At 37.1% G+C, this 23,931-nt stretch overlaps 1 protein-coding gene across 1 annotated transcript in view; it reads left to right on the top strand.

The window, feature by feature from the left end:
• Positions 1-23,931, top strand: part of NRK (Nik related kinase) — a 205,818-nt gene that overhangs the window by 175,361 nt on the left and 6,526 nt on the right. The window contains 5 exon segments of the mRNA XM_036271468.1: positions 344-502; positions 4,660-4,764; positions 6,351-6,493; positions 6,781-6,930; positions 15,889-16,048. Coding sequence (XP_036127361.1) covers positions 344-502; positions 4,660-4,764; positions 6,351-6,493; positions 6,781-6,930; positions 15,889-16,048 — 717 coding nt within the window.

A 23,931-nucleotide genomic window follows, 5' to 3' on the forward strand; every position in this document is an offset into this window, starting at 1 on the left:
TGAATGGATGGTAATTATGTTGCCTGCACAGTGGCAGTCTTAACTTGTCCCAAATAAATATTTTACATTCACTTCAGACAGGCACATAGATAGAGAGTAGATACTTTGACTATCTTTTGGAAGTGAGAAACTTTGCAATCACATTTCCACACTCTGAAGGGAAGACTGATGCAGTATAGTTCTTTAAAAGTGCTTTTTACTTTAATGTAAACATTTGGTTGCAAAGGCAAAATGCCTTTACTTTTTTTCTTTCTAATATATGGAAAAAATAGATTGAAACACTATCATTTTTTTTTTTTTTTTGGTTTTGTTTGTTTGTTCGTTCGTTCGTTTGTTTTACCAGGCCATAAAAATAGACTTCGGGTGTATCATTTGACCTGGCTGAGGAACAAGATTTTGAATGATGATCCAGAAAGTAAGAGAAGACAAGAAGAAATGCTAAAGACAGAGGAAGCCTATAAAGCTATTGATAAGTTGACAGGCTGTGAACACTTCAGTGTTCGTAAGTCCTATTTCATATTTACTATAAGTGTACAGATATTGCTTCCCTTCACTTAATGAATGGAAGTGTATTGTTGTGAAAGTCAGAGAAAGGAAAAAAGTTGCAACTTCATATACAAAAATGAGTGAATTTCATTGCAACATTTTCCAGGTTTTTTATGCCACAATTATGGCTATTATGGAGAAAATATTGATTGACTGAAATGGCTATTGAAGTTAAATTTGGTTTAACTTCTTACCTTTCTTCTCAGTTACTCTAATCAGTCCATATAAAACATTATTTTCCTGTCTTTATATAACTTCAACTATATAAATTCTTTGATATGTCTTCAATAACATGCAAATAGATTTATATGACGTGACCTTTCCTTGAAACAGCAATACAATATAATCATATAACAATTCCTTTTATTTTTATTAGCAAGTTCTTCTTAACACTAATCAGGAAACTTTACAATGAGTCAAAAAGAAGTCTCCTATGGTCTCCTAGCTCTTGCTCCCACTGTCAAGGTTCATGAATATAATTGCTAAATATTTTCTGGCTGTTTAGAATGTTTTCATATCCCCTGCCTCTTCACATACGTTCACTACAAAATGGAATAGCAACCCCACAGTGTTAGAATCATGCTATCATCTGTCAACAACTGGAAAGTAATGTTATCCTATTCTGTTCTGTTTCTGAAGCAAATATCCTCTACTTCCAGCTTTCATTTTCTACTTTCCTCTTTCCCAATTGCTTCTTTAGTCAGAACTAGTGACATAAATAAGACATAGCTATAATCATATAATATGAGTTATATCAGAGTATTTCTATCCTGACTGACCATTTTTGCTCTGAATATAAAGACTTTCCCAGGATAGAATTTCATATGTTTGTACATATTTACATAAACACCATTGAAGAGACGATGAGTACCCAAAGTGTGCATTAAGTAAATACATCACTTTCTTTTAGTTTTAGGTATCACTACATTCCTTCAAATTATATTATGTAAATTTGGTAGCCAGAGGTAAATGATATACCCTGATGTTAACCCAGGAGTTTATATAACAGAACTTCTTACTACCAACTTGTAAATATTTTAGTTCAATAAGAGAGAGTTTACAAAATTAACCAACCATCTTGTAAATCTGTGCTCCTAGTAGGCAGAAGGAAAAGCTAATTCTAGTTTTCCTGGCTGAACCCATTTCAACCCATCCTAGTACTCATAACAAACAAAAACATTTGTCCTACTGACAGATGGAACAGAAGATTCCCTTTGCTTGTTGGGGATTTATTAATCATTCTTCTTTGACCATATTGGGAACAGTGCAAAAGAAAAAGAATGTGTGTGTGTATGAGGGGGAGAGAGAGAGAGAGAGAGAGAGAGAGAGAGAGACCTTATATATTGGTCTCAGATGAAGTCTGGTTAGAGAGGACAGAAGCAATGTCACTGCCAAGTAAGACAAATTTTAGCACAGAGTATATATAAATCTAGCAGGTAGGACAACATATCCCATAAGAGCCAAAAGGTCTAGCTGTGAACAAGCATATTTTTTTCTATATTTTTATCTTAATAAAAACTCTATTGTAATAATTTATATAGTGTAGAATGTTCCAATTTAAAAGTATAAAATTCAATGGTGTTTAGTATGTTTATAGAGTTGTGTAATAACCATCACCATAATCTAATTTTGATCATCCCCCCCAAGAAAAAACCCGATAGCCTTTAGCAACCACTGCACATTCAAGTTGTCTTACATTCACATTATTCTCCTCACAATCCTAGGTAATGTCAACTGATGGTCCTTGGCTCCAATTCAATGCCAATAGGCATTTCCAATTTGGGGTGCAGTGAAAAAGGAAAATTTATTCAGTGTATGCAGCTCAACTGTGATACAACATGGCTAGCATAGCTGTGGAACAGCTCAACAGTGTTGCAGTTCAATTATGAAGCAGCATGACTGTAAAATAGCATAGCTGTGAGGAGGCCCTGGAGCAAGGCTCTGGGCATGTGACCTTGGGAGGAGCAGCCCTGGGGGTAGGTCCCTCTCAGGCTAGACAGATCTTCTCTGGTCTGGTCTCCTCTACCTGCTCTGGTATGGTCTTATGTGTTACAGTTACATCTAGAAAAATGCAGTATTTAGTCTTTGATAGAAAGGGAAAGTGTGCTCTCCAAGGGAAAGGGTAGCTGTCTCATATACATAGAAGTCCTGACACCTAGTCCCTAATTGGTCCATCCAGATGCCAATTAGCACATAAAATCCTAGTAGTTTGATTGGAACAAAAGGCACTGTCCTGATTGATCAGATGGAGCCACCCTGACTGGTCAGTGAAAATGCTGATGAGGGTATAGCTGTACGGCTCTGATTGGATGGAGAAAGCCTTAGTCCTATTGGTTGAAATTCAATTCCAGAAATTCCTTTTTAAGGGCTGGCTTAGATGTCAGGAGTACAGTGAAGCCTTCTCCCTGAAGTGCAGTTTGTGTGAGAGGCGTTTGTTTAGAAACAGCTGCTAGGCTCTGCTTTTAAATTTGAGCCCAATTAATTTGCATCTCTCTCATGATTAGTGATGTTGAACATTTCTTCATATGTCTCTTAGCCATTTGTATGTCCTGTTTGGAGAGGTGTCTATTTAGTTCCTCAGCCCATTTTTTAATTGAGTTCCTTGTCTTCCTTTTGTTGAGTTGTATGAGTACTCTATATATAGCTTCTGTACAGCAAAAGATATAATCATCAAAATGGAAAGGCTACCCCCTGTATGGGAGAGCATAATTGTCAATGATATATTGGATAAGGGATTAATTTCCAGACTGTTTTTCAAAGTGACTGTACAATTTTACATTGCCATAAGTATGACGATTTTCTTTTCTTTTCATCATTGTTAACACTTACAGTCTGTGTTTTGAGTTTACCATTTAGATGGGTGTAATGTTGCATCTCATTGTAGTTTTGATGTGCATTTCTCTGAGAACTAATGCTATTGAGCATCTTTTTAAGTTTTTGCTGACCATTTGTGTATGTTCCTAGGATTATTTGTCTTTTCATTGTTGAGTTGTAAGCAGTCTTTTTATATTTTGTACACTAGACCCTTATCAAGTATATAATTGAAAAAATTTTCTCCCATTCCATAGGTTGTCTTTTCACTTTCTTGATAGTGTACTTTAATGCACAGAAGCTTCAATTTTGATTAAATCTAATCTTTCTCATGTTATTTATGCCTTTGGTGTCCAATGTAAGAATTCATTGCTATAAAGATTTATTCTTATATTTACTTCTAGGATTTTATAATTTTACCTCTTATATTTAGGTCTTTGATTAATTTTGAGTTAATTTTTATATATATTGTGGAGCAAAAGTAGGTTTACAGTTGTGAATACATGAAAAACAGTTTTTTCTCGGTTTATTATTTATTAGTAATTATATTACTTTCCATATGAACAACTGTAAACCTAATTTTGCCTTACCCTGAATGATGTAAGATAAAGGGTCCAACTTTACTCTTTTTTATGTGGATATTCAGTTCTCTCAGTACCATTTATGGAAAAGATTATTCTTTTCCAACTTAATGATCTTGACGTCATTGATCAGAGATGTATGGGTTTATTTATAGACGACTCCCAAAAACACCCCATTGATCTATATGCCTATCCTCATGTCAGTCCTATACTGTTTTGATTAGTGTAGCTTGTACTAAATTTTGTATTTGGAAAGTATGAGTTCTCAAACTTTGTTTTTACTTTTCCAAGATTGTTTAAATGTGGGGCCTCTTCCAATTCCATGTGAATTTCATAACCAGCATCAGCATTTCTGCATAAAAAAGTCATTAGGATTTCAAGAGAGATTGCATTGAATCTGTAGATCACTTTGGAGAGTATTGCCCTCTTAACAATGCTAAGTTTACCTATACATGAACAGTGGAAGTCTTTCCATTAATTTATGGCTTCTTTAATTTATTTGAACAATGTTCTGTAGTTTACAGTGTATTATTTACTTGAAGGCTACGCAATAATATTGTTGTCTTTTAAGGGGCATCAAATTGTAAACATATAACTATTCAAAAATATATAATCTGTGCTCTTAAAATGTGGTTTTGACATTTTCAATAACAAATACAAATACTTAAGTGTTCTTGTTAACTTTGTGGCATTGTTACTTCTTTGTATTTTATCATTGTAGTCCAACATGAAGAAACAACATATATTGCAATTGCTTTGAAATCATCAATTCACCTTTATGCATGGGCACCAAAGTCCTTTGATGAAAGCACTGCTATTAAAGTGAGTGGTCTCTTTTTCCCTTTGATAATGTTTTTCTTCTGAAAAATCATAAACAGAAAAGTATTTTTCAATATAGTAGCAGAAATATATACCGTTCTTCTACAGTTATTTTAATTTGAATATATCATGTCAATCATTATCATTTAACCCCCTTTTTAAGAAAATTCACAGGCACTACAGCAAGGGAAAGTGTGAGGGAAATCCCTGACCCATCCCTCAGAGGACTTCCCACCAGCTCCTCACTCTGATTCTTATAGTAAACATGAAGACATTATCTTCTAGAGTCCCAACATAGACTTTGTGTGCTACCCCAATGACTTGAAGCTGAGAAAGTCCCTGTTTGATTTTAGTGAGGGGTAGAGAGCAAAGGGAAGGGAAGGAAAGGTGTGGCAATATTAGAGGAAATCCAATGGTAGAGGGATGAAGGAAGAGAAATACTTTAATTACCAGGGCTACAACAGATGGGGCTGAGGAGGAAAAGGTAGGTCAATATTGCTTCTCAGCTGAAACTCTAAATACATTTCTCTCTAGAACTATTGCAAGGCATGGTGGTTAGGCTTATTTGGATTACCAATACTACTTCTATCTTTATATGGTTTAACTGAACTCCTATGGATCAGCCTCTTAAGGTAACCATTTGGCATCCCAAACTATTAAATTACTGATGAGTTTTTAATAACATCTCATATGGGGTACTCTTTTTATCTGTATTGTCATTTTATAATTCTCCAGAATTCCACATAAATAGGATTATTTTATACTTATTCTATAGTAATGAGGACTAATTAATAAATTAGCAGCATTATATAGAGTCTTAATCTGAGTGTGCATTAGAATAATCTAGAGCGTTTGTTATACGTTTATATCTCAGACCCATCCCCAGGCCAATTAGTAGGTCTAGAGTGGGGCCTTGAAATCTATATATTTAGCAAATGTTCCAGCCAATTTGGTCCATCTACAGTTTTGTTTTTTGTTTTTTAAGTGCTGATAAGAACACATCATGATAGACCTCCTTCAGGTATTTATGAAATACTTCTGTATCTTAGGTCAGGATCTCTTCACATGGTATATTTTGTAGGCCAAAACATCACATGTGTGCAATAAAAATAAGCTAATTTTTATGACTGTCCCTCAGTGTCTATTTGCACAATATATATGTTCTTTTATAAATAACATAGAATACTATGCAGACAGTCTGGGCCTGCCCTGACAAAAATCACATCCCTGATCTGATCTCCCTAAATTGGACCTTGGGTCAGCTTTCAGTATTTGGATGTGGGTTTGTTCTTTGATGTCTGCTGATTGGTCAGAGCTGCCTGATATGGATCTGGAAAGCAAAGAAGATAAGTACTAAGAGTCTGTCTGGTCTGATACACAGTTCCTGATTCAAGTCCTCACTCCAGTTCTTGAATAAAACCTCATGAGTATAGTATGGTGAGTCTTGTGAAGCCCAGTCCTCCACTGTGACCTGAACTTGGGTAATGAATCCTGTTTGCCTTTTTGTTTCCTTGAACTAGCAAGCACAGGAGCCTAGAGTACATCCAGTCTATGGTAGGTTAACATGTCTGGCCTTTTTCATTCCCTACCAAGTATGCATTGATATATTAGCAGACTCTGAAGGAAATTACATGTCCTATGAAGCCTATATATGAATACTGGCAAAAATATAGGCAGCTGATCCAGCAAACCATTTTAAGAGACCAGATGAGCTACTTCATTTGCTGAAGCTCAAGGCAAGACATTTAAAAACAGAAAACAGGGTGCAGGACCATACAAGGATCTTATGATTATTAGAGAGTCGATCTTCAAGTGGAAAGTCAATATTTAAGACCCAAATATAATGATTTTCTCATTGCCTTACCAGACCTAATAAAAGTTGCAATACATAGGTCTCTAAATACATTGTGTAATTTTTGACAATCGCCTGGCTTTTATAAACCTTTTAATCAAAGGGCAGGGGAATTTTTGCCTTAGGGTGTCATTGTTGGCCTTTTGGCCATATTTGTTTTTATGTCTACAGGTATTTCCAACACTTGGTCATAAGCCAGTGACAGTTGACCTGGCTATTGGTTCTGAAAAAAGACTAAAGATTTTCTTCAGCTCAGCAGAAGGATATCACGTCATTGATGCAGAATCTGAGGTTATGTGTGATGTGACCCAGCCAAATAATGTAAGGCACCTTAAAATTATTGTTTATTACAATTTGAGTTTTTCACAACTGTCAAAACTCGTAAAGATTTAAAAGTACGATTATCAATGTCTATACTGGAACTGAGACATAAAAGGAAGTATAGAATGTAGTAATGTATAAACAAAAATCAGTGATGATTTCTTAGTCCAACAATTGAGTCTGTTCTATAAACAAATAGTGTTTGTCTGGCACAATGCTGCTTTTTTTTTTTTTAATGAATAGAGTTTATACTTAAAAGTTGGGACTTTTATTGATAAAGCAAAAAATCTAACAATATTGACCCACACTATAAACATTGTCAACTGAAACTGATTTGTGCCCGCCTCTTTTTAGATGGAATATATGCTATGAATTTTCTATCTATTTACCTTTATGTATTTACAGTAACTGGCACTAACAGGAATATGAGTTTGCATTCCTTACTTTATTCCTTCTGGACCCCATAATGCATTAACAGATTCTTTCAAAAATGTACCACCAGTATTGCAGCATTATTATGTATATCTCCTTTCCTTATCCAGATTGTAGTACTTTAACTGTGATATACAGAAAATTATCATAAAATGACCTCTTATACTATCAATTATAGTTTGAATTTCTGATCAAATAATTCAACATTTAAAAAGCGAATTCACCTCAACTCTTAAATAATGAAAATATGACACATCTAAGAAATGGGGAGTTGTAAAAATACTATACACATCATTTATATAAAGATCTGGAACAGAACATAATCCCTCCACACACACACACACCATACAAAATATAATTCTGCTGTGTCTCAAATTTGTTGGTAACAATGATATTTAATGATATTAAAATTATACTTAAAAAGAAGGTGAAACAAATCTGTTTCACCCTTTCTTAATTCCCCAGTTTGACAACAACTAAAATTTTAGCAGTTTACCATTATACAAAAGTCCAAGATAAGGTTTTTTGTACTTTTATTTTTATTTTTATTTTTATTTTTTTAGTTTTATTTATTTATTTATTTTTTTGTTACAGATATTTTACCTTTTTACCCCATTGGCACCCCCACCCCACCCCCCCTCCACCCTGTCCCCGGCTTAGTTGTCCATGTCCATTGGTCATGCATACATGCATATAAGTTCTGTGGTTTATCTCTTCCCACCCCCCCACCCCCCATCACCTCTTCTGAGGGATATCAGTCTGAGCCCTACTTCCATGTGTCTGGGTCTACTGTATTCCTCAGACTGTTATGTTCATTATATTCCGTATATAAGTGAGATCATGTGGTATTTGTCTTTTTCTGCTTGGCTTCTTTCACTTAGGATAATACTTTCCAGGTCCCTCCATGTCGTCTCAAAGGATAAGAGATCTTTCTTTCTTACTGCTGCATAGTATTCCATTGTGTATATGTACCACAGCTTTTTGATCCATTCGTCTACTGGTGGACACTTGGGCCGTTTCCAGATCTTAGCTATTGTAAATAGTGCTGCTATGAACATGGGGGTACATATATTCTTCCTGATTGGTGTTTCAGGCTTCTTAGGGTATATTCCCAGCAGTGGGATCACTGGGTCAAATGGAAGTTCAATTTTTAATTTTTTGAGGTAGCACCATATTGTTTTCCATAGCGGCTGCACCAGTCTGCATTCCCACCAGCAGTGTATTAGAGTCCCCTTTTCTCCACACCCTCGCCAACACTTGTTGTTTGATGATTTGTTGATGGCGGCCATTCTGACAGGTGTGAGGTGATACCTCATAGTTGTTTTAATTTGCATCTCTCTGATGATTAGTGATGTTGAGCATTTCTTCATATGTCTCTTGGCCATTTGTATGTCCTGTTTGGAGAGGTGTCTATTCAGCTCCTCTGCCCATTTTTTAATTGGGTTCTTTGTCTTCCTTTTGTTAAATTGTATGAGCACTCTCTATATATTGGAAATTAACCCTTTATCTGATACATCATTGGCAATGATGTTCTCCCATACAGTGGGTTGCCTTTCCATTTTGATGATTGTTTCTTTTGCTGTGCAGAAGCTTTTTAGTTTGATGTAGTCCCATGTGTTCATTTTCTCCTTTATTTCTGTTGCCTTAGGTGATGTATCAGTGAAAATTCTGCTGCGTATGATGTCTGAAATTTTGTTGCCTACATTTTCTTCTAGAATTTTTATGGATTCACGGGTCACATTTAAGTCTTTTATCCATTTTGAGTTTATTTTTGTGTATGGTGTAAGTTGATGGTCTAGTTTCATTTTTTTGCATGTAGCTGTCCAATTTTCCCAACACCATTTATTAAAGAGACTGTCTTTACTCCACTGTATGCTCTTGCCACCTTTGTCAAATATTAATTGAGCGTATTGCCTTGGGTCCATTTCTGGGTTTTCAGTTCTGTTCCACTGGTCTATATGCCTGTTCTTGTGCCAGTACCAGGCTGTTTTGGTTACAGTAGCTTTGTAGTATAACCTGATATCTGGTATTGTGATCCCTCCAACTTTGTTCTTCTTTTTCAAGATTGCTGTGGCTATTCGGGGTCTTTTTTGGTTCCATATGAACTTTTGAAGTATTTGTTCTAGTTCTATGGAATATGTCGTTGGTATTTTGATGGGGATGCATTGCATCTATAGATTGCTTTGGGTAGTATGGACATTTTAATGATGTTAATTCTTCCAATCCATGAACAGGGTATGTGCTTCCACTTTTTTATATCTTCCTCTATTTCTTTTTTCAATGATCTGTAGTTTTCTGCAAATAGGTCTTTTACTTCTTTGGTTAAGTTTATTTCTATGTATCGTAATTTTTTTGGAGCGATGGTAAATGGGATTGTTTTTTCAGTTTCTCTTTCTGTGAGTTCATCATTGATGTACAAGAATGCCGTTGATTTCTTGACGTTAATTTTGTATCCTGCTACTTTGCCAAATTCATTTATTAAGTCTAATAGATTTTTGATGGAGTCTTTAGGGTTTTCTATGTACAATATCATGTCATCTGCAAATAATGACTGTTTCACTTTCTCCTTTCCAATTTGGATCCCTTTTATTTTTTCTTCATGTCTGATTGCTGTGGCTAAGACTTCCAGTACAATGTTAAATAAGAGTGGCGAAAGTGGACATCCCTGTCTTGTTCCTGTTCTTAATGGAAATGTTTTTAGTTTCTGTCCATTGAGTATGATGTTGGCTGTAGGTCTTTCATATATGGCCTTTATTATGTTGAGATATGATCCCTCTATTCCTACATTGCTGAGCATTTTTATCAGAAATGGATGCTGGATTTTGTCGAATGCTTTTTCAGCATCTATTGATATGATCATGTGGTTTTTATTCTTCATTTTGTTTATGTGGAGTATCACGTTTATTGATTTGCGAATATTGTACCAGCCTTGCATCCCTGGAATGAATCCCACTTGGTCATGGTGAATAATTTTTTTGATGTATTTCTGGATCCGATTTGCTAGTATTTTGTTCAGGATTTTGGCGTCTATGTTCATCAGGGATATTGGCCTGTAGTTTTCTTTCTTTGTAGTGTCTTTTTCTGGTTTTGGAATTAGAATTATGCTGGCCTCATAGAACGTGTTTGGAAGTCTTCCTTCTTCTTGAATTTTTTGAAATAGTTTGAGGAGAATGGGTGTTAGTTCTTTTTGGAATGTTCGGCAAAACTCCCCTGTGAAACCATCTGGGCCTGGGCTTTTGTTTGCTGGGAGAGTCTTGATTACCTCTTCAATTTCCTTAGTTGTTATTGGTCTGTTCAAGTTTTCTATCTCTTCCGGGAATAGTTTTGGGAGACTGTGTGTTTCTAGAAATTTGTCCATTTCGCTGAGATTGTCGTATTTGTTGCCATATAGTTGTTCATAGTAGTTGTTAACGATCTTTTGTATTTCCGTGGTGTTGGTTGTTACTTCTCCTCTTTCATTTCTGATTTTGTGTATTTGGGTTCTCTCTCTTTGTTTCTTGGTGAGTCTAGCTAAGGGTCCGTCTATCTTGTTTATCTTTTTGAAAAACCAGCTCTTTGTTTCATTGATCCTTTGAATTGTTTTTTTGGTCTCTATGTCATTTATTTCTGCTCTGATCTTTACTATTTCCTTCCTTCTACTTGCTCTGGGGTTTTCTTTTTGTTTGCTTTCTAATTCTTTAAGTTGTGAGGTTAGACAGTCAATTAGAAATTTTTCTTGTTTTTTGAGGTAGGCCTGTAGTGCTATGAACTTTCCTCTCAGAACTGCTTTCGCTGCATCCCATAGATTTTGTGTTGTTGTGTGTTCATTTTCATTGGTTTCCAGGAAGTTTTTAATTTCTTCCTTGATCTCCTCGGTGACCCATTCATTGTTTAATAACATGCTATTTAGCCTCCATGTGTTGAAATGTCTTTGCATGTTCTTTGTGCAATTGATTTCTAGTTTCATGCCATTGTGGTCTGAGAAGATGCTTGATACGATTTCAATCTTCTTGAACTTGTAGAGATTTAGTTTGTGTCCTATCATGTGGTCTATCTTTGAGAATGTCCCATGTGCACTTGAGAAGAATGTGTATTCTTTAGTTTTGGGGTGTAATTCTCTGTAGATATCTATTAAATCCATTTGGTCTAGTGCTTCATTTTGAGTCTCTGTTTCCTTGCTAATTTTTTGCCTAGAGGATCTATCCAGTGCTGTCAACGGGGTGTTGAAGTCCCCTGCTATAATTGTATTGTTGTCAATTTCTCCTTGGAAGTCCTCCAGAAGATTTTTAATATATTTTGGTGCTCCTATATTGGGTGCATATATGTTTATCAAGGTTATATCTTCCTGTTGGATAGATCCTTTCAATATTATGTAGTGGCCGTCTTTGTCTCTAGTTATGGTCTTCATTTGGAAATCTATTTTATCAGATATGAGAATTACTCCCCCAGCTTTTTTTTGCTTTCTATTTGCTTGGAAAATTTTTTTCCATCCCTTCACTTTCAACCTATGTGAGTCTTTTGTTGAGAGGTGGGTCTCTTGTAAACAACATATAGATGAGTCATGCTTCCTTATCCAATCAGCTACTCTGTGTCTCTTTATGGGAGCATTCAATCCATTTACGTTTAAGGTGATTATTGATATGTACTTATTTATTGCCATTTTTGTTTAGTGTGGTTCTATTTTTCTTCCCATTTCTACTGCTAATTACAGCAGTCCTTTTAACATTTCTTGCAGTGCTGGTTTGGTGCTAATATATTCCCTTAGCTTTTTTTTGTCTGGGAAGCTCTTTAATTGATCTTCTATTTTGAATGATAGCCTTGCTGGGTAGAGTAGTCTTGGATTCAGATTCTTGTTTTTCATGACTTTGATTACTTCATGGCATTCTCTTCTGGCCTGTAGTGTTTCTTGTGAGAAGTCAGCTGAGAGCCTTATGGGGTTCCCTTTGTAGGTAACCTGTTGCTTATCTCTTGCTGCTTTTAGGATTCTCTCTTTGTCTTTAATTTGTGGCATTTTAATTACTATGTGTCTTGGTGTGGGCCTGTTTGGGTTCTTCTTACTTGGGACTCTCTGTGCTTCTTGAACTTGAATGCCTTCTTCCTTCACCAAATTAGGGAAGTTTTCTCTCACTATTTTTTTGAATATATTCTCTATCCCTTGCTCCTTTTCTTCTTCTTCGGGGACTCCTATGACGCGAATATTATTACGTTTCCAGTTGTCCCATAGTTCTCTTAAGCTGTTTTTTAATAGTTTTTTCCTTTTGTTTTTCTGATTGGTTGATTTTTTCTACCCTGTCTTCTAATTCACTGATCCGGTCCTCAGCTTCCCCTACTCTGCTTTTTAAACCTTCCAATGTGTTTTTCATTTCGGATATGTCATTTTTTATCTCTTCTTGTTGGTTTTTATTTTCCATTTGGCTTATTTTCAGTGTCTCTATGTCCTTAATCATGCTGTTCAGCTTCCTCAAGATCATGGCTCTGAATTCTAGCTCTGTTAGCATGCCTAATTGCTCCACATTGATCTCATCTTCGGTGGAGGTGTCTTGCTCTTTCATTTGGCTTCTGTTTCTGTGTTTCACCATTTTGGCTATCACTGTGGGCTTTGGAGCCTGTCAAGTTCTCCCTGTGGGTGTTGGTGTTCTGCTGTTTGTGGCTCCCTCTCCTGTGTTTAGATGTGCGAGGGAGGACCCACGTTGAACACCACTGTCAAGTCTTACTTTCCTGGTTAAAGTTGCCAGCCCAGGAAATGTACTGTTATCCTCTAGCTTTTTGCCTGGAGGCTAGCAGTCTAGGTTAATTGATGAGTTTTGGGTTGTCAGTTGATTGAAAAACTCCCTCTGGTGCTCAGCCAAGGGGCTTTCACGAGGGTGGGGCAGATGCTGGTTGTTAGTGAGCCTCAATTAACACTTCAATGGCCCACAGGGTGGGGTTGTATCTCCGAGGGAGGGGCTGCTGCCTCTCCTCAGAGCTCTGGGAAGGAGCAATGTGGCCTCCGTCCTGAGTGGCTGCACTCAGCCAAAGCTCTGAGCGCCCTCCAAACCCCGAGTGTCCCGACACAGTTCCAGTCCAGTCTGCCCTCCCTCCGCCGGAGCCCAAGGTGAGTGGCTGTGGCTGTTTCAGCCTCTGTCCCGGCTGCGCTGTGGAGCCGCCTGGGAGTGTGACCCGAGGGCGCCGCTTACAGCTGAGGCCGCTGCTGAGCTGCTGACCGTGGGCTCCCCGCCCCCGTCTCGCGCCTTCGCAAGCCTACTGGGATCGAGTCAGTGTCCCTCGTTGTATGGTCCTCGCAAGCTGCTTTTCTGTTGGTTTTTCCCGTCGATTTGTCTGTGTTGTAGTTGTAATTCCAGTTTGGTTCTGGGAGATGGTCTGTGTAGCTCCGTTCACTCCGCCGCCATTTTTCGTTTCCCCTTTGTACTTTTAAATCACTGTAGTAATATGATATTTTGCATAATAGGATCATTTGATACATTTCTGACAAATTACATAGAGCAGTTGTCAGACCATTAGTAGAGACATTTTTTTTTTCTTTTTTTATTTTTATTTATTTTTTTATTGATTAATTTTTGTTACAGAAGTTTCTCCTTTTTCCCCCACTGATTCCCCCCTCCCCCTCCCTCCCTGCCCCTTCCCCAGATTGTTGTCCATGTCCACTGTTCATGCATACATACGTATAAGTTGTGTAGTTCATCCCTCCCTCACCTCCCCATTTTTTAGGGGATTGTCAGTCTGTACCCCGCTTCTGCGTCTCTGGGACTACCCCATTATCTGAGTGATCAGTTAATTATATTGTTCATGTGATCAAACTTAAAAGAAAAAAATGTCTCAGGGCCCTGGGATATGAGACTTTTTTTTTTAAGTTTGATCACGTGAACAATATAATTAACTGATCACTCAGTTATCATCTATGAATATATAGAAATCACGCTGTTTTATAATATGGAAATACTGAACCAAGTCATACTAAAGCCACTTAGATATGAGTACAGGTTCATTTTGATTTAAATATAGTACTCTTCAGTTGGAATATCTCCCATAGTTTCCTGCATTTTATTTTTAAATGTCATGTCAGCTATTTTTTTTTTTTTGAAGCTAGTACGGTATTGAACATTGCAGCACTAGACCAAGTTTAGACCAATTTCAAAAAGCATTCAATGAGATTAAATCCTGTGTTCCACTTGCCTACCAAGCAAAGATAATTATTTCCTTTTGAAGCAATCAGGTAATTATTGTGGAAGCTAGAAGAGAGGATGAGTTTAAAAACTTTTTTCTGACCTAATTAGGATATCTTAAATATATTCAAAAATAATATTTTTAGCTAAGCACTCTAGTGTCTTGACCCACTAAATAAGAAAGGACTCTAATAGAAAGGAGGGGAGAGTGTCTTCTGTGACAGCATGTACTAAAAATAATATTTTTTTCAAGAGTGCTAGATTACAAAAGCTGTAATGCTACAAGGAAGCCATATGTACTAAAGAATATCTGGCTACTTCAGCAACTATCTGAGAAGCAAGAGAATTACCTCTCAGGCTGTCTGGATTTACAGCCGTCCACATTTATTCTAAACAGATTTTCTTGAAGCAACTTTATTTCTTGCAATTTCTTTTTCTCTATTTCTTCATCTCTTTTCTGATTCAATTGCTCATGCAAGTGCCCAGGGAACGCATAAAAATTGCTTTTTGCCTCTGGGTCCCCATTTTAGTTTTAAGGATTGTTGTTGCTGAGACATGGCCTCAAGCACTTGGCCTGAGTACGCTGGGCTTGGCAAGTATAGCTTCTGACCTTTTTTCCTGTAACTTGCTGGTTTGAAGAAAATGATAGAGGAATGTAATTATTCATTGCTCAGAGAAATACTATCAACATGACAATATACGTAGTTTAAGCAAATTTTGTCACGTTGCATCACAGAATTTAGAAATTCTTATATATTTCTTATTATTTGATATTATATCACCAAATACATCTCTGAATTTGTGTATTTAAAGTATTTTAATATTTAATTAGTTGGATAAGAAATTCTATATTTTTGTGAAGGGTGGACAACTTATATTTCAATCTGTGTAGAATACTATAAAGCTGGTTCTTATAAACATTTTAAGCTCAAGCTATTTTAAGTTATTTTTTTATTTCTGATTTGAATGAATTGGTGTATACCAAGTGGTTGTGTGTTTGTTACTTGAGTCATACATTCATTACTAAAGTATTAATTAATGTGCTGAAATCTAATTCTGTAATAAGTAATAATGTTTCTATCATTATTCATAATACTTTCTGAAATTTTAATGAATTTCTCCATCTTGGAAATATATCTCTGCTTTTTTCAAACAAAAATTTCTCCTACATATAAAGGAGAATATTAAATAGTGATGATTTTATGACATAGGACAACACTTTTTAAGTGTTGGATAGCATGCTGTTTAATATTGTGATAAAATATTTTCTTCCTCCCTGCACTTTGATCTCCCTTTTGAACTTTATTGCTTAACCAATCTGCATCAATTAAAGTAGTAGTGATTAAATTTTGGACATATAAATCCTTGTGAAACATAATTCCAGCCCCTGGAAATCATTATATCACAGAATATCATCATTTTACCTGACTCCTTGGGAATTGGCATGATGCTCACCTTCAAGGCTGAAGCCCATTCTGTGGAAGCAAATGAACAACTCTTCAAGAAGATCCTTGAAGTATGGAAAGACATACGATCATCAGTAGGTAAGTATAATTTTTTTTCTTCTTTCACATGATCCTGCAGAATACTCCATTTCCTGAAGTATCAGATTTTCTCAAAGCATATAGGGTTAATTTGGGATACTGCATAGTTGTTCCCTTAGTGGGGTGATCTGTGTTTGTCATGTGCTTAATGAATCTACAAGAGGCTGATTTTGGGTTTGTTCATTTGCAATAATCATATAATTAGAATAAGAAAGGAATTCCTTCCCACAAAAATGTATAATTTTATTTTAACTCTTCTTTGCTTACAGATTTTACACAGATGTTGAAAATGCTTCATTCTAGCACATTGATTTGAGGGTTTACCTTTTTCTTAGGAGACTGACAAATAGTCATAAAAGAAGAGCAAAATGTTTCTACTTCGTATAGTCAATAACATTCTGTGTAGTGAATAATAGTCTTATGAAGAATTGAATACAACTGAATATGTGACATATTGGTTGTCACTAAGGTTTCATCATCCTTCATTTACAAAGAGATAAATATGACTCACTGGAATGCGTATTAGGTACCACCCAAATGGAAGAGTAAAGAAAATTGCCTTTTTATCTTCATCAGGCCAGGATTTTTTTTTCTTCCTGACCAATGTGGGAAATCTGAGTAACTTGCAACTCTTGTATATGTTTTTGAGGCTAGAGGTGATTCTAGATAGGGAACAGAAGGCATATGAACAGTAAAAATATTAGCGAAGGTAAAATGGTTTGATGAAGAATAAATGTTTCTGGAAGGGAAAGGAGTTTAATTAAGCAAATAAAAAAGGGGGAGAGGGAGAGAAAGAAAGAGAGAGAAAGGTAGTTTGTCAATAGAGAAGCCAGAGGCTTCTGAAATCTCTCTTAAAGGGCTAAATGTGATCCTCATGTGGCTATAAAAACCAGTTTAAAAGAACCGCTTTTTAATGGACATATTTTTTTCATTATGGGATGATAGCACTTTGCATTTCATCTGCAGAATCCTTTCTTTTTGCATACATAGTGTTAAGAATTATCCTGAAAACCGCCTCCAATTGCTTCAAGCAGGTAAGAACTCACAGAGTGTTTAAAACCATTTTAAGTGATGAAAGGTAAATGCTTAAGATATAATTGATAGACCTGGGGCACAGGAAACTGAAAATAAGGAATGTTGATCTAACAATTACAACTGGTAGTTTTTGGTCACTTTGATAATCAAAACTTGAAATAAAAAAAATTAATTTAAATGGGAAACTGAACAAACCTCTATATATGCCACTAGGCAACCATATGAATCAAAGAGGTCTTTAAACTATGTTTATATTGATTTTTTTTTTTTTGAGAGAGAGAGAGAGAGTAAAGGAGAGATAGAAACATCGATGTGAGAGAGAAACATCGATTGGCTTTCTCCTGCACACTCTCCCCCTCCCACTGGGGATCAAGCCCACAAGATGTGCACATGCCCTGTCTGGGAATCAAACCAGGACCTCTCAGTCCATGGGACGATGCTTAAGACCCTGAACCATACCAGCCAAGCTCAAAGAGCACTTTAAAAGTCATCTGGTATAGCACTTGTTCTTAGGACAACTTCTGACCTAAAACAAAAAAGATACTTTAGTTGTGAGAATTTGAAAACCATCCCTTTATATCTAAAATAAATTATAGCACTATAAGAACATGATATTTCAGTTTGTGTATTAAGGGCATTTTGAGAGTATAATAAAGACTGCAGTATAACACTGATATTTAAAAAAATTAATTACTCTTTTTTTCTGTCTAAAAACAACTGCTTTTTTATTTAAAACTAACCTAAATTTAAATTTCAGCAACCTAAATTTTACATTTTCTTGAGATATATTAAATGTGTTCAATAATATGATCATTTCTCTAGATATTCAAAATATATATAGAAGATTAACAATCACAGCAAGTATCACTAACGATTCTAACCCAAATCATTAGATTCCACCTCATAAGCAGGCTAGCTCAATAGCTAGGTTATGTGGCAAATTATTGTGTTTCAAAATTAAGTTGGAAATTATGTAATGCCATATGAACTGTGTACTCAACTCAGCATGTAAGCTGTACATTAAGTTTAGAAATGTTTGTTTTTGTGGTTGACAAAAATTCAATTTTAATGACAAATTCACATAGATGAAAAATTCAAATCTGGATGCAAAAAATCTATTACTTGTTCCCAACACTCAGGCCATGTATTCCCCTGACTTTCCTTATATCTGGAATGATTTTAATTCTAGTCTGAAATTGGACTTATAAAGTCTCCTTTCAGGAGACCATAGTATCAATAAAAATGATTGCAATTTAATTACAATTGTATGTCGATTTCCTATGCATAAATATTTTGAAATATAATGTAAAATGGAGAAAGAAAAATATTTTTGGTAAGTTTTAGTTGAGGGATTCAAAATGTCTCACACTGCCTATGAAAAGTAAATTTCCAACATTTTGAGAGGAAGATGGTGGAGGGCAGGACCAGAGGGAGGGTGAGTGTGTGAAAGAGTGAGCAAGTGTGTGAGAGAGTATGAGTGGATGTGAAGGTGGACAACCAAACCCAAGCAGTGCAGAGACTCAGAGCAGAAGGTTCCTGTGCTGTGGGCAGGAGAAGCTGGGTACCACTGGAAGCAACACTTCAGGGCACTTTTCCTTGAACCTCAGGGAGGTCACACCATTTTGAAAGATCCTGGGTCTTTCCTGGGAGGAGGCAGTAGGAGCTGCAGGGCCCAGCAAACTGAGCCCACCAGCACACCTGGCACCATCTGACCTGTGGACAATCTGTATCAACACAGACCAATGCACAGCAGTGAAGCTCCCAAGGTTCTGGTCATGGAAGACTCAGAGAGCCTGGAGCCCAGCACCATCCCCATAATAGCAGCCCAATCAGAGTCCAGATATACCCCCAGCAACAGAGGCTGGGGAGCAGGCAACCATCCCCAGGCAACAGAAGCACAGACCAGCAGCTGAGACTCATCCCCAAAAACTACAGCAAAAGTTGAGCCCCACTGGAAATCAGCACTCCCCAGCTGCCAGTGGCAGAACCTGGAGCTCCACAGGGGCCTGTGTGGTTCAGTAGCTTATAAGACCAGTGGAAAGCCTGAGCCCCAGAGAGACTGGTGCAATTCAGCTGCCCACTCTCTGGAACTGCAGGGTGCGGGGACACGAGAGAGGCCTGTGTGACCCAGCAGGGACTGTGCTATGTAGTTACCCCCAGGACCTACGGGTGCTGAAGCACCAGAGAGGCCTGTGCCACCCAGCCAGTACTGTGTGATCTAGTTAACCATGGGGCCTGCAGGGTGCTAAGCACCAGAGAGGCCTGTGCAAGCCAGCAGGGACTGTGCTATCCATTTACCCACGGGACATGGCGGGTGCTGAAGCACGAGAGAAGCCTGTGTGACGCAACAGCCCATAACATAGACATAGAGCCAGGTCCCCAAAGGGACTGTGCAATCTAGTTACGCATGAGACCTGCAAGGTGAAGGGGCACCAGGAAGGCCTCTGTGACCCACCTGCACACAAGATAGGCACAGAGGATGTGAAAATGGAGGCGGAGTGAATAGAAGCCACACAGAAAATCTCCCAGGTCCAAACGGGAATTACAACAAAAATAAAGAAAAATCCTTGCAAAAAAAGCAACTGAAAAGCAGCAGGATAGGACCACATAACTAGGGACACTGGTAGGATATGCAGAGGCATGAGAGGGTGGCGGGTTGGAAGCTCAGGAAAAGCAGCAGTCTTAGCTGTGAGCAGCGCCCTTGGGGAATAATGACCAAGCCCGCTCCATAGCCCAGAGAGCCAGGTCAGAGCACTATAATAGGCACAGCCACTCACCTGGGGGATACGGCAGAGGGAGGGAAGACTGGGCTGGAACTCTGAAGGGACACCCAGTATTTAGGGGGCACTCAGAGATTTGCTGAGTTATGGCCAAAAAGGACAGTGATCAGTGTGCTCCTTCCCAGAGCTGTGGGGAAAAGCAGCAGCCCCCCACACTCTTGGAGATTCAACCTTTCCCAGGTGAGGCAAAGAAATGCAAATCGAGGCCCATTAATAACCAGCATCTATCCCACCCTCTGGAAATCCTCTTATGCAGGACACCAGAGCTGCATTCCAAGGCACTGAGTAACTGAGACTAATAGCCACCAGGAAAAAGCTAGAGGATACCTGAACCTTTCCTGGGCTTGTAATTCTACCCAGGAAATTAAGACTTGACAGTGACGTTTAATGTGGACTTACCCACCCTCATCCAAACCCAGTAGAGGGAGCCACAAACAGCAGAACACCAACACCCACAGGAAAAATTTGGCAGGTTCCCAAACCCACTGAGACAGCCCAAATGGTGAAACAAAGAAACAAAACCCAAATAAAAGAACAAGAGAACTCTATAGAAGATGAGAGCAATGAAATGCAGCTAAGCAAATTATCAGAGGTAGAGTTCAGAGCTATGATCTCAAGGAATCTCAACAGCATGAGTAAGGACGTCAGCACCATGAGTAAAAATATAGAAAACCAACCAAGTGGAAATGAAGAATAACATAGAAGAAATTAAGAACACATTGGAAGGATTAACCAGCAGAGAATAGGAAGCTGAGAACCAGATCAGTGAATTAGAAGACAGGGCAGAAAAAAATCAATCAGAAAACCAAAAGGAAAAAAAAATTTAAAAAACAGGACACAGCTTAAGAGAACTGTGGGACTACTGGAAACGTAATAATATTGGCATCATAGAAGTCCCCAAAGAGAAGAAAATGAGCAAGGGTTAGAGAATATGTTTGAAGAAATAGTGACAGAAAACTTCCCTAATTTGGTGAAGGAAGAGGACATTCAGGTGCAAAAAACACAGAGCCCCAAGTAAGAAGAACCCAAACAGGCCCACACCAAGACACATAGTAATTAAAGTGCCAAAAAATTAAAGACAAAGAGAGAATCCTAAAGGCAGCAAGAGATAAGCAACCGGTTACCTACAAAGGAAACCCCATAAGGCTCTCAGCTGACTTCTCAACAGAAACACTACAGGCCGGAAGGGAATGGCATGGAGTAATCAAAGTCATGAAAAACAAGGATCTGAATCCAAGACTACTCTATCCATCAAGGCTATCATTCAAATTAGAAGGTCAAATAAAGAGCTTTCCAGACCAAAAAAAAAAAAAAAAGGCTAAGGGATTTATTAACAAAAAACCAGCACTGCAAGATATGCTCAAAGACTGCTGTAATTAGTAGAAGAAATAGGAAGAAAAACAAAACCACACTAAACAAAAGTGGCAATAAATAAGTACTGGTCAATTATCACCTTAAATGTGAATGGTTTGAATGTTCTAATAAAAAGACACAAAGTAGCTGACTGAATAAGAATGCATGACTCACATATATGTTGTTTACAAGATACCCACCTCACAACTAAAGATTCACATAGGATGAAAGTGAAGGGATGGAAAAAAATCTTTCAAGCAAACAAAAAGAATACAAAATCTGGGGTAGCAATACTCATATCTGATAAAGTAGATTTCAAAATGAAGGTCATAACTAAAGACAAATAAGGCCACTACATAATATTTAAAGGATCTATCCATCAGAAAGATATAACTTTGGTAAACATATATGCACCCAATATAGGAGCACCAAAATATATTCAAAATTTTCTGGAGGACTTCAAAGGAGAAATAAACAGCAATACAATCATAGAAGGGGACTTCAACACCCCACTGACATCACTGGATAGATCTTCTAGACAAAAAATTAACAAGGAAACACAGACTCTAAATGATACACTATACCAAATGGATTTAATAGATATCTACAGAGAATTACACCCCAAAATTGCAGAATATATATTCTTCTCAAGTGCACATGGGACATTCTCAAAGATAGACCACATGTTAGGGCACAAACTAAGTCTACTAAGGTTCAAGAAGATTGAAATCATATCAAGCATCTTATCAGATCACAATGGCATGCAGCTAGAAATAAATTGCAACAAAAACATGCAAAAACCTTTGAAAACATGAGACTAAATGGCATGTTATTGAACAATGAATGGGTTACAATGGAGATCAAGGAAGAAATTAAAAACTTCCTGAAAACCAATGAAAATGAACACATAACCACACAAAGTCCATATGATGCAGGGAAAGCAGTTCTGAGAGGGAAGTTCATAGCACTATAGGCCTACCTCAAGAAACAAGAAAAATTTCTAATACAATATCTAACATCACAACTTAAAGAACTAGAAAGCAAACAAAAAGAAAACCACCGATCAAGTAGAAGGAAGGAAATAGTAAAGATCAGAGCAGAAATAAATGACAAGGAGACTAAAACAATAAAATAAAATAAAAAAACAACTCAAAGGATCAATGAAAGAAAGGGTTGGTTCTTTTAAAAGATAAACAAGACTGATGGACCGTTAGGTAGACTCAATAAAACCAGAGAGAGCCCAAGTACACAAAATCAGAAATGAAAGAGGAGAAATAATAACCGATACCACTGAAATACAAAGGATTGTGAACAAATATTATGAACAATTATACGGCAACAAATTCGACAATCGAAGCAAAATGGACAAATTTCCAGAAACACAGTCTCCCAAAACTGAACAAAAAGAGATAGAAAACTTGAACAGACCAATAACAATGAAAGAAATTGAAGATGTAATCAAGATACACAATGGGGTGCTATGCAGCTGTAAGAAAGAAAGATCTCTTATCCTATGAGATGACATGGAGGGACCTGGAAAGTATTATCCTAAGCGAAACAGCCAAACAGAAAGACAAGTATCACATGATCTCACTTATTTGTGGAATATAAGGAACATAACAGTTTGAGGAATGGGGTAGTCCTAGAGACATGGAAGTGGGGTACAGACTGACAATTCCCAGAAGAGAGGGGGTGGATGGGGAGAGATAAACCACAGAACTTATATGCATGTGTGCATGAACAGTGGACATTGACAACAAATCTAGGGACAGGGTGGGGAGGGTGGGGGAAGGGGGAATCAGTGGCGGGGGGAGGAGAAACATCTGTAAAAAAATTTAATTAATTAATTTTTTAAAAAAGACTCTTCCAGCAAATAAAACACCAGGCTTGGACGACTTCACTGGAAAATTTCACCAAACATTCAAAGAAGAACTAATACGTGTTCTCCTCAAACTATTTCAAAAACTTCAACAAGAAGGAAGACTTCCAAACTCATTTTATGAGGCCAGCATAATTGTAATTCCAAAGTCAGGAAAATAAAAATAACAATACAAAGAAAGAAAACTACAGACCAATATCCCTGATGAACATAGATGGCAAAATCCTGAAGAAAATACTAGCAAATCGAATCCAGCAATACATGAAGAAAATTATTGACCATGAACAAGTGGGATTCATCCCAGGGATGCAAGGCTGGTACAATATTCACAAATCAATAAACATGATATACCACGTAAACAAATGAAAGATAAATATCATATGATCATATCAATAAACACTGAAAATGCATTCAACAAAATCCAGCACCCATTTCTGATAAAAACGTTCAGCAATCTGGGAATAAACAGATCGTATCTCAACATAATAAAGGCCATATATGAAAGACCTACAGCCAACATCATACTCAATGCGCAAAAATTAAAAGCATTTCCCTTAAGAACAGGAACAAGACAATGATACCACTTTTACTACTCTCAAATAACAAAGTATTGGAAGTCTTGCCACAGCAATCAGACAGGAAGAAAAAATAAAGCGATTCAAATGGGAAAGGAGGAAGTGAAACTGTAATTATTCGCAGATGACATGGTACTATACGTAGAAAACCCCAAAGAATGCATCAAAATTTTCTAGACTTAATAAATGAATTTTGCAAGTAGCAGGATACAAAATTAATGTTAAGAAACCGATGTCATTATTATACACCAATGATGAACT

The sequence above is a fragment of the Molossus molossus genome, unplaced genomic scaffold, assembly GCF_014108415.1.
Source record: "Molossus molossus isolate mMolMol1 unplaced genomic scaffold, mMolMol1.p scaffold_m16_p_2, whole genome shotgun sequence".
NCBI lineage: Eukaryota > Metazoa > Chordata > Mammalia > Chiroptera > Molossidae > Molossus > Molossus molossus.